At 41.1% G+C, this 16861-nt stretch overlaps 1 protein-coding gene across 1 annotated transcript in view; it reads left to right on the forward strand.

Moving 5' to 3' along the window:
- The first annotated feature begins 1055 nt into the window (after positions 1-1055).
- The window catches only part of LOC123974106 (fibroblast growth factor 14-like), a 30314-nt gene continuing 14508 nt past the window's right edge, over positions 1056-16861 (forward strand). Inside the window, exons 1-3 of the mRNA XM_046054544.1 lie at positions 1056-1248; positions 8127-8237; positions 9384-9487. Coding sequence (XP_045910500.1) covers positions 1056-1248; positions 8127-8237; positions 9384-9487 — 408 coding nt within the window. The remainder of the gene's footprint in view (positions 1249-8126; positions 8238-9383; positions 9488-16861) is intronic.

Genomic DNA, 16861 nt, shown 5'->3' on the forward strand with positions numbered 1-16861 from the left:
GATAGCCATACATGCATCACCCACGCCATGGGCTGTATAGGAAAATCCACTGGGTCGAAGGTTCTGCTGATCGCCGGGGATTTTAAGTTCATATATATTTGTATGCAGCTTGTCACACTATGCAGACGTCATCTCCACAGGATTTAGATCAGCTTTGGTTATGTTATTTCTCCCTGGCTCCTATCGCGCCCAGCCGCCTGTGTTGTGATTGTGGAATACGGTGAAGAAAATGTGTTTTGAAAACGTTATCCGGCACGTCGGCCGTTACTTGGAATACAACTTTGCATTAAATTAGCCTGCTGCATCAATGTGTAACTCTCCTACGGTTGCGTATTTCTTTCCATCTCCCAATTTGTGACTGTTGATCAGTCACCGCAGGGTCGCTGTCGCCTTCTTGCAAACTTGGAGTTCGTTTTCGCCCGGGCTGCTGTGCCTTCACTCGAGTGGTGATCTTCGTAGGAGGCGCCTGTACATTTGCTTGACTGCTGCCGGCGCACATGCAGAGGCGCCCCTACGGCTACCCAAACAGCGACTTCTGATAGAGCAACCTCGTCTGGCAGAAGGAGGAGAAAAACGGAGGGCGAACGGAGGAAAGAGTGGGTGAACATGCTGTGAGGACGCTGCAGCCGGTATTGGACATTTAACGAGGCGATGCTACTGAACATGTCACAGACAATGAACAAAAACATCACTGTGCAGGTATGAATATTGCTCTGAAATCTCGGTCCGCGTGAGTTTGGCATAGCTCTTCATCAAGACTATGGTTATTGAGGAATGTATGGAATTACGCATGAACTGATCTCATTTTTCCATCATGTCCAAGAATTTTCCGAGTGATGATGACAGCTGTTTTAATATCGCAATTATCATGTAGCATTTGGACAAAAATGGAAACCCGCTCATAAAAATATATATATATTTGACATTTGACACAACGGACCACTTAGCCGCCACCATGGGACTGTGACCCGGGCTGCGAGCTCTGAGAGGCGGCTGTTTGTGTAGTCTGTGCTCCGTGTGCAGACTGGACCTGAGCAGTTGTGACATTTTGAGCCATGGCTGCTGCTATCGCAAGTGGGCTGATCAGACAGAAGAGACAGGCACGGGAGCAGCATTTAGATCGGCCCTCGACCAACCGACGGAGGAAGAGCCCCAGCAAGAACAAGGGGCTCTGCAATGGGAACCTCGTCGACATCTTCTCTAAAGTGCGCATCTTCGGCCTCAGGAAGCGGAGACTACGGAGACAAGGTCTGGGAACTTTGGTGTGCAAGGTGCCTGCTGTGTTGGCGTAGAGCGTTGTGCATCCAGTGTACACGTGCATAAATTCAACCACTGGTTGATAGCTCAAATTAGGTCTTTAACAATCATATCTGCATTGCCAACTATGTGGTTAAAGTACACAAGATCATAAAAAAAAAGAATTATGCTAATTTATTTCTGTTTATACAAACTTGCCAAATTTCTCCAAGGTGCATAAAAAGTTCATTTGAGGGGGAGAAAACATTTTGTTTAGTATATCGGCCAGATTGTTGAAAATAACAAACCTGCCTCTGATTTAGATGCAATCCCAGGTAGCTGACAGACCCCTAAGGAGTTGTACCAAATGGTTTAGACAGGTTTACCGAGCTGTCACCTCGGCGATTCTGAAAAGGGCCTGATCGTTATAAAGCACATGCACGATTCTCTGAACTGCTCAGTACATAAGCACATCACCAAAGCCATCAATTAAACTAATTTATATGCAAGCAAAAAGGTCAAAATCCCCCACGGAATGGAGGTTGCGCCTTTCAAACATAAGCTATTCTCGCATAATTTTCGAACTCGTGGGCCAATGGCCTGTTAATGCTCCAGCTGATATTCGTTCCACTTATTAGAATGTCATGAACATTTTTGCTCTAATGTGGCAACCTGGGATTGTTAAAGAGCACTGTCAACAATTATTTCACGGCTGGAATCAGTGCCAACTGCGAGGATAATTTTTCTTACAAAAATTAATTAGGATAATTCATTTAGGAAAGATATTACTCTCTCAATTATTTCCCCCTTGTTAAAGGATGAAGAGAAACTGGATGTTCCCCTTTGGAATCATCAGGTATCAAACCTGTTGCAACAGACATACTATAGATCCAACTGATTATCACCATTTTGCATAATTTAATGGCAAACTCACATGACAAAACATCATGTATTTTAACAAAGCACCTAGAAGCAGTGTTTAGTCGTTCATCTTGTTCACAAAGAGAGACATTTTGATAGCTCTCTCATTCCCCTTTCTGTGCTCATATTGGAACTGACCAATAGCCTACTATGAGTGAAAATGTCCCCTTCACTAACACTTAGTACTACATGGATTAAAACGGCTTGGGTATAACAAGATCCATATTAGATTAAAGTAGCACCTGCATACCACATGGAATGGCAGATTATAATATGGAATACTCCAGGCCACTGTTTCTGCTTAGGTCCACCGTGTGTATGTGTTAGGATCTGTGTTGTTGTCTGAATGTTTGTGTGTCTAATTGTCTGTCCTCCTGTCATCTTGGAATTGGCTTGTGGCATAACTATCTTTTCATTTGAACATCACTAGTGTATAGCATCCGCCCCAGCAGATATGTGGACAGACGATGCTGTTGTCTGGTCTGGGAATTAATGTCTGGCCATGCCAATAGGAAAAAAAAAACATCCAAGGCTTTTTAGGTGTGGTGTATATTTTATCACGTCATGGATGTACACAATTGGGGTCTGGCCCAAATAAATCGGTGAGGCAGACATGTTGATGCCAAGTCAACCTGCCCTGGCAAACCTAAAATGACCTGACAACTTCACACCTGCAACAGCCATTTTATAGAGCGAGTTAGGGCCTCCCTGAGCCTCAGAATAATGACCATATTCCACAGTAGTAAAGTGTTGGTGAACTGTGTTGCGGCTCATGAGGCTTAAGAAAGCATGACCCTGGTGCCTGGAAGATGAGAAAGCCCTTCCAATAAAAGTGAAAATAAAATTAGGGGAAATGTGGTTTTTGAAATGGGCATTTTGTCCTCATTTTTGAGGCTCTTATTAGAACACAGGGCAAACACTGTGTTTTCTCTTGCTTTAATTTTGTGTTATTTGTGATACGAGGCCTAATGGGAATATACTTAATTAATTTCACCCTCACCATGAGAATTAGGAAAATCTTTACCAACTGATCTCTGGCTTTGCTGTCAGGGGGTTGCTTTGAAAATGCTGCACATACCACTGTTTCTCTCCTCACTCCTCCACACGTCTCTTGCACACTCTTCTCTCTCCTTTTCTCTCTTATTCGCCGTATTATCACAAGAGCACACAGCTTAGGAAGACTAATGGCTTGTTTGGTGTGCTTAATTTAATATTGGCTCCCCAGAAGGATTTTGTTTTTTGGTGAGTGAATACAGTCGAATGCACCACCGATCATATGTGTTGTAATAACACAGCCAGACATACACAGTTGTCTTAATTTCCCAGGTGAGAAAGACATTGGGCTTACCTGTGACAGCTGAGCCTGCAGAGAACAGAGCAGCTTTCCAAACATCCAGACTATCATGATATATCAAAGACACATTCAGATTCCCTCTGAGAGCTGTCTGGACGAGGGAGTGGAGGTGTCGGTGCTCTAACACTGGTATTCCCTTTGGCTTTGAGTATTGATCTTGTGAATGAGACACAAGATTAGCTATTCTTATGGGCTGTATTGATTGGCACTGACATAAATGGTGTTTTTGAGCCAGAGCGTGCGGGTCCAATTAAAAGAAAAATCAATACAAAGATCCTCATCTTCACATTGTTTTTGAAATGTTATTATTATGGCAGGCTCTTCATAAAACAGGCTATCCGTAGACATGGATAAACAACACAAAATGAAGCGTTGTCTGCTGTGTTCATTAGAATGCACAGATGTGGTTTCCTGTCCTCATCCAACACTTTAGAATATGCTGAACGCTTTGAGTTTTTCTTCTGTCATATCAGCTTTAGTTTTAAATCATCAATCCATTTTGATAGCAGATGCGGAGCCAGTGATCACACTGATTTTCTAAAGGATTAGATGTGAGTTGTAAATCCTGTTACAAACCCAGTAAGTGAGCTGGGGGCACATGCAGCTGGAGCTCTCCCATAATCTGACTGCTCTAGTTATCCACTAGATTAGATCCATAGATCATGTTACATAGATCAGACCATCAGATAAGCTTACATGATCTAGAAACCCATTTGAGATGAATGTTTTCTTTTGCCGTGGCAAACACTATGCGTCATCAGTGAGCTTTCAGGACTGCATGTATCAAATGAGGTATTGTTGAGATGTCAGAGATGTTGTTGATATAAGTGAAACTGGAAAGGGTTGGTAGTGCTGTATCTTTCCTTTGCGTTATCTACTTTTCCATAAAAACAGAAGCAACAAGGTTTTTTTTTTTCAGGCTGGAAAAGCCCTTCTCCTATTCCTATTCCATTCCATTCAAAGTGGGTCAGGCAGGGCAGGGCTGACAGCAGTCTACAACTGCTGCTGCAGCTGTGCCCCTGTGTGTGTGTGTGTGTGTGTGTGTCCTTATACCCTGTGCTCTGTTTGCTTTGCACTGAGCTGAACATGTGTCTTTAAACACACACATCGCACAACACAAAATAAGACAGGAAGGGAATGAGGGAGCTGTAGGGAGGCCACTTTTAAAAAAGGAAAAGACATAGAAATCACAACCTTTCTGTGACAGTTCAATTTAAATGCAGAGAGGACTTCAACAACAGTACTTTCAGATCTTTGAGATCCGTTTTGATGCTTGTTGTTTTCCAAGGAAACCCCCTGCTGCTGCCAAACCACCACTCTGTTTCCCTAGAAACAAAGAAATGGCATTTAGAAACCTACAGTGCTTTTGTTGTAAAAACTACCAGTGCGACTGGGAAAGTCCATCTGCAGTAGAGGCTGGAAAGCCCATCTGTGATAAACAGCACTGTTGTTTCACCATTTGGGTAGCTATAGAGGGAGAAGGTTCAGACATACATGAAGAAGGAAACAGAGGGAAAAGAGACAAAAAAACCATGAGTAACCATGAGTAAGAAGGCGAATGAGTCCAGGACCTTCTTGACTTAGGGAATTCCACAGAGGCAGTCAAAGCAGAGTGCACCCACCACATCAAGCTTGTCTCACAGAACTGAAAATGCTGTGTCATTCTCAAAGCAATGAGTCTTTGCAGCATTTGTTTGCACACAACATTTCTATCTTCCCATTCTCATATTCCCTTTGTCGTAGTTATGTATAAGACAATTGTCTTTCTTGCATTCTCATTCTAATTCGATAAACTGCCCCACTTATTAAATATTTCAACAACTATAAATAAGAGCACATCTCTGTTGTGTAAATGATAAGTAATCTTCAACGAATTTTGGTTTTAAGAGGATAAATTACTTCCAATCCATCTGAAACATTTGATCTATTGGCCATGAGTAAGTTTGACCTTCACCGTGAGTTATATCAATGGGTTGCCAGTTTTGTAAGAATGTCACTCTTATGTGCGCACCAGCATAGATGAATGTCTGATGTGAAACGGTCAGTCATAAATAATGCACTGGTTATTCGAGGACATGGATTCAGGACATATTCATCCAGACACCCCTCTGAATAGGATTATTCTACATGTATACCATATATTATTGAATTACTGAATAGAATTTATTACACATTTTCAATTGCTTTATGACTTTTTAAACCAGTTTTATTCCCATTTGATAAATTAAAATAAAAATGCTGCAGATTTTGGCTCGCTCTTGCTGCAGTTCAGAAATACTATTGCTTGAAACTGGAGGGGGAATAAGTTTGTGTGTGTGTGTGTGTGTGTGTGTGTGCGTGCGCGCGCGTGTGTGTGTGTGTGTGTGTGTGTGTGTGAGATATACTACTGCCTCGCCCCAGGGAACACAGCCAACATCACATGATTTATAGCATGATGGAGGAGCCAAGTTCACCTCCACACACACTCACACACATACACAAAGAGGGAGTGTTCACACAGCCAGCAACCAGTTGTGCAGTTTTAATTATTACAGATTGCCCCCGATGGATCTTTATTCAGAATCAATCCCACTGCGACACATTGTTTAAATGCTGCTGATCAAAATTATTATTCGATCGCAGGTTAGCCAACTTTGTGTGTCCGCAACAAGAGTGTTTCCTCAAGGGAATTGTGTAGTCATTAAAAATGCATGTGAATTTGTGTGTGTAAAGCTTGTGTTTGTGTGCATGGGTGTGTTTTTGTCTCCTGCTCTTGCTGCTGTATGAATACTCCCCGTCTCCCCATTGTAGGGAATATGTGTGTGGTCTTGAGGTTGGACTGAATAGGGTTTGATTGCTGGATTATTGTGTGTTTGAAAACGGAATTAATCAATGAATTTAGCCACGTCCATTGTTATGACAACAATATTAAGAAATATTGTTGCATGGCTTGAACACATGCAGGATTTTATTCAGAGACATCCCATTATGCACCCTTATGTTTTTTTTTTATGTATCCCTCTTACATTGCAGTTCCTTTACTTTTTACATTCACTTTACTTTTCTTCTTTTGTGTTATTACAAACCTAAATTAAATTGCAACATGACTGGGTAATCAGCAGTTATTAAAGACCAACCAAACATTTGTTGGTTCCAGCATCTCTAATGTGAGTTTTTCTCATGCTTCTCTTTGTTAAAACATTTGTAAATTAAATATCTTTTGAATTTTTGACTGTTGGTCTGAGTTTGAGCTCAGCTTTTTAACTATTTTAAGATATTTTATTGATTAAACTGTTTAAGCCTGTTTCTTCATAGTGATAGTGTCTTCACAGACTTAGACTTAGACTTCACTAAGTGTCTGCAGCAGATTTGAATACATCATCGTAAACCAGAGAGATACTGTTACAGTCCTGTCAGCCTGCTCAATGCATAGCGAAGGTACTCTGTCTACAGCTTTAGCCACCGATTCATTGTTCAGGTGAAGCAACAAAGCAGCACTGTTGAATGCTGTTGTAGCGGTATTGCTTGGACACACCAGCAGGAGAGGCATTTTATCCCTTTTTCAGGCAGCAGGTAAAGGTCTCAGAGCTACCTAATGCCATCACCCAACAGAGCCATTTCAGAAGACACTGCCTTCAGGCATGAAAAAAAAAAATCTCTCTCTGCCCTCAACAAGACCTCTTGAGTTCTCCTTTGTGGCCATGCCTCTTTTTCTCTACTTTTCTCTCAGTGTCTCTCTGTCTCACATCCGCGCACACACGCGTGCACAGACGCACAGTTGCTTGCAAAGAGCACGGTTTAGGCCCTGGTGAAGTTGATTGTTTGCCTCCCCAGGGCTTTCAAAGAATGAAATCTGGTGTGATGGCTGTCTCTACTTTAAGACTAATGTTGATGGTAGATGACCCCAGTGGTTGTCTATGCACACGCCCAGACATGTACACACACACACACCCAGATGAAGAAATACCGGCTCACGGCTTGAGCACAAGCAATATTTTTCCAGAGACCATCCTGATGTGGAGACACACACAGGGTTATTAAAATCTATCCTTTTGAGCTTTCCATTCCTTTACTTCTTACATTTTCACTTTCGCTTTTTATCTTGTTATTACAAACCCACAAAATGCCAAAATTGCAACATGACCAGTTGAGCTGCAGTGTCGCGGGGCAATTTTACCGTAGCAGTGATTTACAGTAAATATGCGGCTTATTCCCCTGTTGGGTCAGCTGGAAGAGACAGTGCACAGACGCTTTCGCATCCTACACCCTAAGGACCCAGAGAGGGTGCTGTTGGGTTCATTATGGGAATCAGGAGACCGCAGATTAATTCTGCTGCCTATAATTGGATGGCCTATCTCTGAGCTGGACAGGGCTTATGTGCCCAGAAAGTTGGCTGTGGGATATGCCTGCGAACATACATAGAAGACACCAAGTACTTTTTATTTGTTCTGTGCAGTGTTTCATGGTGTTTTATAGTTTAAAACCCCTCAGAAAACAACATGTTACAATATATTTGATGTATTAAAGCAATTAGTTAAAGCTTATTTGGATTCCTCTAGCAGTCCCTGTAACAAGCTTTTCATCATTTTACTAATTGCTAATGCCACTGTTCTTTCTCCTTCTTTCTCTCCTGCAGATCCCCAGCTCAAGGGTATAGTGACCAGGTTATATTGCAGGCAGGGATACTACTTGCAAATGAACCCCGATGGCTCTCTTGATGGGACCAAGGATGACAGCAGTAATTCTTGTGAGTACTTTGATAGTGTCTGTTGGCCTTCTGGTTCAACATTAACAGAGAAAACTGAAAAAAACTATCAAGTTACTGGTACTTAAAATCAGTGTAGGATCCTTGAGCACAAACGTTTTCTTCTAGGAAACGCATTGCTCACTTCCTGGTCTAGATTCATCCCCCAGCCTTTTCCCTCAGAGCACAAGTGCCTTCTTAAATGGCAGCTTCAAGATCACACAGATTGATCCTCTTCTCTGAGAGGGAAAGTGGACCAGGAAACAGTAGGCTTAACAGGGAGGAAAAAGGTATTATTAGCTTGTTCTGGCACTGCTCCTCCAGTGCTCCAGGCTAGGTTGTTAATTTGATTCCAGTGCTTGGTTCTAACAGTAGCCTGACACTCTACATTCTGTCACTTACTCTTGTCAGCATGAGGCGATGTGGCACATGTCACATCTGATAGGCTGAAGGGACTTATTTAAACAGCGGGCAGTACATATAATGAGCATAAAGGATATATCATATCATTGAAACTCCAAGATCAAATCAAGTGCTGGTACTGATTGCTCCACATTAAATTTAACGTTTTTGAAATTGGCCAAAGGCCACCAAAAGGCAGTGGTCATGCAGTAGTTCGCTCAGCTTCTTCCCAGACTCCAAACCTGTCAATTACAGTTACTAACTGGGTCAGCAGAGGTCATTATGTGCCTTTAACTCTCCCATATACATACACTTAATGTCACAGCCAGGCCAGTCCTGTTGTTTCTCAGTACAAACTGTAGCCATTACATACCAGGCCCAAGGAGTCTGCTATAACAACAAAAGGGCTATTAAATCTGCCATGCACCAGTGGTGGCCCCAATTACATCTACTTCTCAGGTAGCTCTGGGTGGCTGTGGCTATGCTAGGCTAGTCACGTTCACCAGCCATGCTGCAATTCATCTTCAGAAATTACCTAAATGCAACAGCTAGCGATTGCATTACCCATGCTTTGTGAAGCATTAATGATAGGCAGCTTGCATTTGGATGATGAATTACACAATAATGTTCTTTCAGTGTACAGTGTATTTAACGTTTACTTAATGGTCAGGTCTGTCTATGGTAATGCTGTTCGGTTATATTTTTCATGTATGTGGGTGTTTACCTTTTCCCATGTGTGTTTTTCAGCTTTATTCAACCTTATTCCTGTGGGCCTCAGAGTTGTCGCCATTCAGTCCGTGAAGACAGGGTTATACATCGCCATGAACGGGGAGGGCCATCTGTACACATCAGTAAGCAGGCTGCTCTATTCTATCCTGTCAAAATATCTGAGCATGACTTGAAAATATTGATCATGTTCAAGCATAAGGGCATACAAAACCCCCCCCCACACACGAATATGTGTCCTGATTTGAGGCTTGTTTGTATCTGTACCATGTGTGTTTTACGTTTAAAAGAGCAGAGATTCAAATACATATGTTGATCATATAGGTAAATTCATTAATCTTCACGGCAAGCACAACACTATTTCCAATAAGGGGCCCTGAACATGTCTCAGACATTTATAATATTACCACACTGCAGGGTAATTACATTTCACTGAAGGTTGGGGGTCCTTTTAAGCAGAAATTCATGCATACAGATTTCTGTTCAACAGGTGAAATGCCATCATGGCATCTGCTTTCGTAAGATTTCTGAGTATCAATCTTTTGCTCTGTTAGTCTACAAAAAATGAATAGGTGCATTGGCATGTTTAGCATAATGTAAATAAGTAAATTAAATGGAGACCTGTTTTTGATCAGAGTTAGGACATTTTAGGAGCTGCCAATCTTTTTCACTTTGTAGTCACTGACTGTTATTGACTACCTCTCTTCAAAATAAACGAGGCTTCTGTGGACTAGACAGCCGAGGGAGTGATAAGACCTCACTCCTCCACTCTGTCCTCTCCCAGTCATTCAAAACAATCAGCAGGAAGAACATTGGGAGTAGTGCTCCTCTCCGAGACAGCAGTATCCATCAGAATCACCGTCTCCTTCCCTCTGGTGTCCTCTTGTTCCTAATCCTGTGCAGAGCAGGAATCGCCATCTTATTCTTCATTCATTACCTTGGTGGTTTAGAGGGGCCACTTCTCTTACTGTGCAGTGTGCCGGTATTCCAGTGGAATTAGTTCTCTAATACTTAATCACTGTAGTTTTGTACGTTTGTTGTTTTAATATTGACTTTTTGTCTTTTGTTGTCCTTTACAGTAATTCAAATTAATTAATGAAAATTGACTGTGTTTATATATCGCATATGTTCTCACGATTTTGCCTGTTCCACCTGTCACATTCAGTAATTGTGAGGTGTTTGTTATGTCTGGAAGTTTATCACTGATGGGTTGACATTTCTGTAAGCTGACAGTCATTGTTGTTGACAAGTGTTGATTGCCAGACTTTCTTTATAGTGGACAAAATCCAGCAGTGATAATGTTACTTCAGAAACCTTCATTATGAGGTGTTTTTGTCATTTTCTCCACTAGCCACTGAACATGTTTAGTCCAGGCAGAAGTGCTGTGAAGTGGGTTTCGTTGAGCGCGGTCGGGGCGAAGTGTTCCTTAAGCACAGTTTGCCCTGCTCCTGTCTTCACACAGCTCCCCTGTTCCATTTGCAGCTTATTTCTGTGCTAATGGAGCTTCTGATCAGACCTCAACTATCCAGCCACCCACTCAAATGTCTCTTTTTGCTCCTTAGTGTGTGAATTACTCTGGTAATGGTAGCCTTGTAAGATTTTCTTCATCCTCCTCCATCTCCTCCTCCCCCTTCTTTCTGCCTCTTCTGTCCTCCTCCGTAAGTAAGGTACAACCATTCCTCCCATTATCACTTCCTTCGCAAGTGAGGATCTGACAGTCGACCTTTTCTACCCATTAAGGCTGTTTGATTGCAGTGCACTCAGATTTTTCAGAAACAACTTTGAAGGTTATAATAATTCAGAAGAACATGTTGCCTTGGTACACATTATATATGGCAAATCTGCAAAACAAACAACAAAAAAAGGGGAAAAGTATTCTTTCTCAATTTGGCCACATTTCCCTAAAGCCAGCAATTTTTTTATTAACTAGAATTCACTTGGTCAGTTGTTATTCTTCCACAATATTAAATACATTACAGAGGCTTTTACTGTGATGACGTACTTTGATAATGAATCTATTTTTTTGAAGAGATGAGGTGAATCAAAAGGAGAGTCCCACTCTTTCAGAAAATAGATGGAAAGCCTTTCAAGGCTTTTGGTAGTGCATCATATTCTTTTGTGTGTGTGGCACTCAAGGAGCGGTGTGCGGCTCAAATGATAGAGATAGTATCAAAGTGACTGTGCAGCCTGGTACAAAGGGCACACCATGGAATAAAGGAGAGTTCAATCATCTCACCCCTTTTTAATCTGCTTCTTTTGTATCTGAGAGAATAAACTCCCGGCTAATTCTCCTCCAGGCTGCTCCCTGGATCAGACATTTCTGAAATTTAATAAAAGGAGAGGAATTTTCCCAGCTTGTTGTGTATGATAGCGGAAACAGGACTTGTTGTAGTCTCTAACTAACTGTAATAGAACTCTTTGTGCATAAACAGACACACGTAAAACCTTAATTATTCTGTAGGGACTATGATATTAAATCTCTAAAAGCAAACAAGGAAGAGTTGGATTGTGTAGTTTTGCTACACATGATGAAATGATGATGCCAAAGAATGCAACTCCCTAGTGCTGATTTAGTTGTTGTTTTTCCTGTCCTGATAATACAGTCTCCTACCATTTCTCAAGTATAAAGGTTGGGCATTTCATGGTCGGCTGGTTTTCTTTAGAGCTAGTTCCCCATTCCCTCAAAACACTAGAGTCTTACACTGCAGGCTTTCTTTATCAGGAGTCTGCACTTGTTAGTGCTACCTTTCATGATTGTCAAATTGACTTGCCACATAACTTGAGTGGTCCTTCTACAAATGAAATCCTTCATAGGAGCAATCAGGAGCAGTGCAGTGGCTTTAGCTTCACTTGTTAGAGGCTGTAACATCAGCCATGTAGAAGACTGAGGGCATCTGTTTCCTGTAGTGGCCAATGCAGAATATATAACAGCTCCAAGGAGCCTGATGTGAGGGCTCCCTCAGTTTGCATCAGTATTAAAATGAAAGTGCATGGCGGCTATGTGTAGGGAAGAATGGAAAAGAGCGGCTTATTCAGGAGTCAGTGGAGTGAAACCAAGAGAATCCTTTCAGAAGGCTCAAATCTCCCGGGTTTGGGTATTTGATATTTTCCCACCAACATTCTTATTCAACTTCTAGCCTCTTATGTCGTTTTTCTAATACTGCTCTCAAATGTTCTGCCTATTAAAGACACCTTCCGATGGATGCACTTTGTTCCCTTGCTTTCATCTTCAGGTGTCTTGCAAAGACATGGTCTTTAATGGGTGGAGAATTCAGTTCCACCTGATATTAAAACGACCTTTCAGTGTGAGATCACAGAAGATTGGGATATTTACAAAGCCCTGTTTGAGATGTGTGCATATGCAGGTATTGTTTTATCTTTTCTATATACTGTATATGGATCCCTTGCAATTTTATATTTAATACTGCTAATAGTTAAGCCTGTCAATTGCATGGCCACACATGCACAATGGAGAAATCTGCATTAAATATAATCTGAAAGCTGCAATCAGTGCAGTAAATCCTCCGTAATCTTTCGTTTTTGTGTTCAACTTTGGTGAACTTTGACAACCAAATTCTATTGGCCAATAGTATACAGTCTTGTCTGTGCTGATCTTTGAGGGAACAGAGAACTAGACACCCTAAAACAGAGCAAGATAACAGGGCTTATTAGTGTTACACTGCATACTTTTAGATAACCCTGCTCTGCTGAATTATAAATTGCTCTACAAAAGTACAATAGACAGGAAACAAGAGTTTATTGTAAAAACATGCCAAAAAAGTAAGAATAGTAGAGATAACCAATCCAATACAGGTCATAAAAGGCTCTCATGTTCTATGAAATACATTGTATTTAGAATGTAGCATAATGTTAAGTTATCTAATGAAACAAATTAAAGTATGACCCTATGCCCCTCGTTTTAGTAGAGACTTTGTCCATTATCATATTTAGAAGTACGCACTTTCTTGCACAGAATGTTAGCATTTTATGAAGTTTACTTTTATATTTATTATTAGTAAAGCCATTTGGTATACCCTGCCCTATAATATGCCAACACCTCTGTATTTTCCTGCAAAAGACCACAGGCAAGGAGTAAGGCTACTTGTCTCTATTTTGCACTACACAGACATAGAGTACAGAAGTTGGCACAAAACTTATGGCGTTGCGAAGGGGATATATGAGCTCTGTGTAAAATCTTGAGTTGAATAGCTTTTATTCTGTTATAGATGCTCCCAGGAATCATCCCATTCATCATCTATAATATCTTTATGATGTTCCTTTTCCCATGTTTCCTTTAAGTGAAGGATGCCTGTAATACCATACTCTATGAGCATACTGTGATAAAAGCTTCTAAAATTTCCCTGTAATAAAAGAAAGACTACCTGTGCTAGTGTCCCTGCTAACAGAATCCCTTATCTGTAAATAACGGAAAAGTCCTGTTTTTGAATATAATGTCTTTTAGTCAGTTAAAACAGATTCATCCATCGTCAACCGCTTATCCTGCATACAGGGGGGCTGGAGCTAATCCCAGCTTATATCAGGCGAAAGGTGGGGTACACCCTGGACAGTTCGCCAGCCCATCGCAGGTTAAAACAGATTAAAATTGTCTTTAGTTGCCCAAATCCAGAAACCAGTGTCTGTTGTACCTGGCAACAAATAAAGTTAATCACATATCGAAATGTGACCAAATCATCTTATGGCCAACCATGCTTTAATAGTGCCTACTGTAATGGGGTTGTTACAAGCACATATCAGAAATGTAAGGTTTTTAAGAAACAATAAGTTCTTTAAGTGAAATTTGGACATGGCACAAACATGTCTCTTAATTAAAATGAGTGAACTTCTTTCTATTTAGCAAGGCAACTGGCTTGGAGTGCCACTGTGCCTCCCAAGTACTGGCATGTGGCAGTTGACTAGAATGCTAGCAGGTCTTGGACTGCTGTCAAGTGAACTCTGGATCAGTTAATTTCTGGTGTCAACTATTAATGGGAAGCATACCATTGTATGTGTCATTTCATTGGTTAAAAAACCTTTTCTCATCCTGCTTTGATGACCAGTGAACTAGTAGCAGATTTGCTACCAAGATGTCAGCTAGCAGGGGGCAGGGGACCTGGACTGTGAGATGCCTCCTGAATATTTGGGCTGAAGAGAACACTGAGGTATTAAAAATATTCAGCGATAAAATAAAGGAGAATGTATTCCAGCAACGCGTTCTCATCTAAGTGCGTCTTTACCGACGCTTTCAGACAGTGTGACAAAGCGTAATTATTTGACGTATGAAACACCACAGTTTTCTACGTCGCAGCAACACAAAGGAGGCTGATGCCCCAGAGCATCTCATACAGACGCATCCGGGAGCGTCCCGCACCTGGTGCGTCTCACACAGACGCTGAAGTGTACCTTTAGCATCAAATAACTACGCTTTGTCACTTTTTCTGAAAGTGTTGGACGACCCTGAGATGAGAACGGTCTGATTCCAGCGATCTGTTGAGCAGTGTCTTGTGAAAGAACTGTGTCAACAGAACATCAGAGTACTGTAGTATGTAAGTATTTGTAGGGGGTTGTTTTTTTTACCCGCTTTTTGTTTACAATTTCTGGACCATTTGAATTTTGCCTTTGTGAAGGCAAACTGGACCAGCTGGAAAATGTAGCATACTCACATTGGTTTGATTCAGTAAACAGACCATTTGGTGTTTACCCGGCCCAAAGGGCTGAGGGTTAAAACTTGGTTTTAGAAAATTGAGCCAAAGGTGTGTTAGGTTAAGGCTAAGGCTAGAGAATGCATTATGTCAATGATGGGTCCACACGGAGACACGAGAACGTGTGTGTTTAGACCACATACAACATCAAGGCCCAACAGATGGCTTAGTGTGAACATGTTTTATTGGTGTTGATTGCAAACCTGCCATGAATGAAAAAGATCTTTTTCACAGTTTCATGGTTGTTTTTTGGAAGGATAAACAATGAAGGTGGGTCTCAAATGGGGTCTCTGGCATTTAGATGTGAATTACTTACAGTGTGCAGTAGTCTAACTTATATTCTCACTTTTGAAAAAATACATAAAACACATGTATGTAATGAAATTAAAGATTTTCACAAATTCCATAATTTCACCAATGAAAGTGATGCATTATTTGTCACCTTGACATTCCATAGCAGCATCAATGAAACAGGCACAAGTAACAGATCAGACAACGTTATGCTGACTTTGGACATAAATGTTAAAAAGAGTCACTTTTAGCCTAGAAGACAAAATAACAAATAGCTGAAAACCCACTTACAGGTATCACATTTTTTAAGAAACATGCTTCTCTTGCATGATTTAGAGATTAAAATGTTCTTAAATGTTATTTGTCATAGACCATGCAAAGTTCATGTTTATGTTTTTTTTTTACATTGCCTATTTGAATTTAGTAACAGTAGTGAGACAGGAAAGGCATGGAAGATAAACATATAGTGTGGCCTTGCCTTGTCGGACTCAACCCTGGGCTGCTGCAAAAAGAACTTAGCCTCAATACATGGTGCACACTTCACCAGGGGACTACGGTGCGCCACTACCATGTTTATATCTTTAAGCACTTGAACAAATCCACAGACACACATAAAAACACCGTAACAGCAGAACAGCAGAAAAGGGTGAATATTTTCACATTCCCACACATCTCTGGCACACTTAGTAATTAATCAGATGATTATACCTTAGGAGTGTCATGCTCGGAGCTGAGGTAGGGGAAGCCTCATTATTTCCAAAGCATTGCTCTCTTCTCCCTTTAATGCAGTGTCAGTGTCAGGAAGGGTGGCGGCCATAAGGGCTGGAAGGAGAGCAGCTTCATGCATTAATGAACAACAAGGTTGGAGGTAGGCGTCAAAGCTGAACTGTTGGTCAGGGCACAGAGGAGCTAAGAACAGCCATTTAGCCATTTGATATCATTATTCCTATTAATGGTTTCCTAATAAATGGATACTCTTGGTTTGTTATAAAATCTCAGTAAATATGCACTGGCTGATAATATGTGGCAACACTTTCGTCCTTTGCAGAATCATCTCAGTTCTTATGTTCTATGGAGTTGTAGTTTTGGATGTGCCAGTGGAGAGAAGAGTTTTGCATCACAGCAGTGAGTCACCAACCATAAAACAGGGAGTCCCCCCACAGAGTGTTTGGCTTTACCTGTGGGGATTATGCCTCTCTGAACAATAAATCATAAATACCCCACACAGCTGATTTGTCCCTTATCTCTTCCAGGTCAACAGCTTAAGGTCTATTAATATCACATCTTCCCCTGTTCCTCAATCATTCTTTTATCCCCCTGTTTATTTTAGGCAATTAAGAGTCAGCAAGTGCAGCTGTTTTCTGAATCACTGGTTTAGATGACACATATTTATGATATGCAGTATAGCAGTCAAGTGACTGAATGTGCTGGAAGTAATATAAAGGAATACATAACACTTGTAGTCCTGAATGTATTCATCATGTCTTGTAAACTGACTTCACTGACAGC

This window comes from Micropterus dolomieu, linkage group LG07 (assembly GCF_021292245.1).
Source record: "Micropterus dolomieu isolate WLL.071019.BEF.003 ecotype Adirondacks linkage group LG07, ASM2129224v1, whole genome shotgun sequence".
NCBI lineage: Eukaryota > Metazoa > Chordata > Actinopteri > Centrarchiformes > Centrarchidae > Micropterus > Micropterus dolomieu.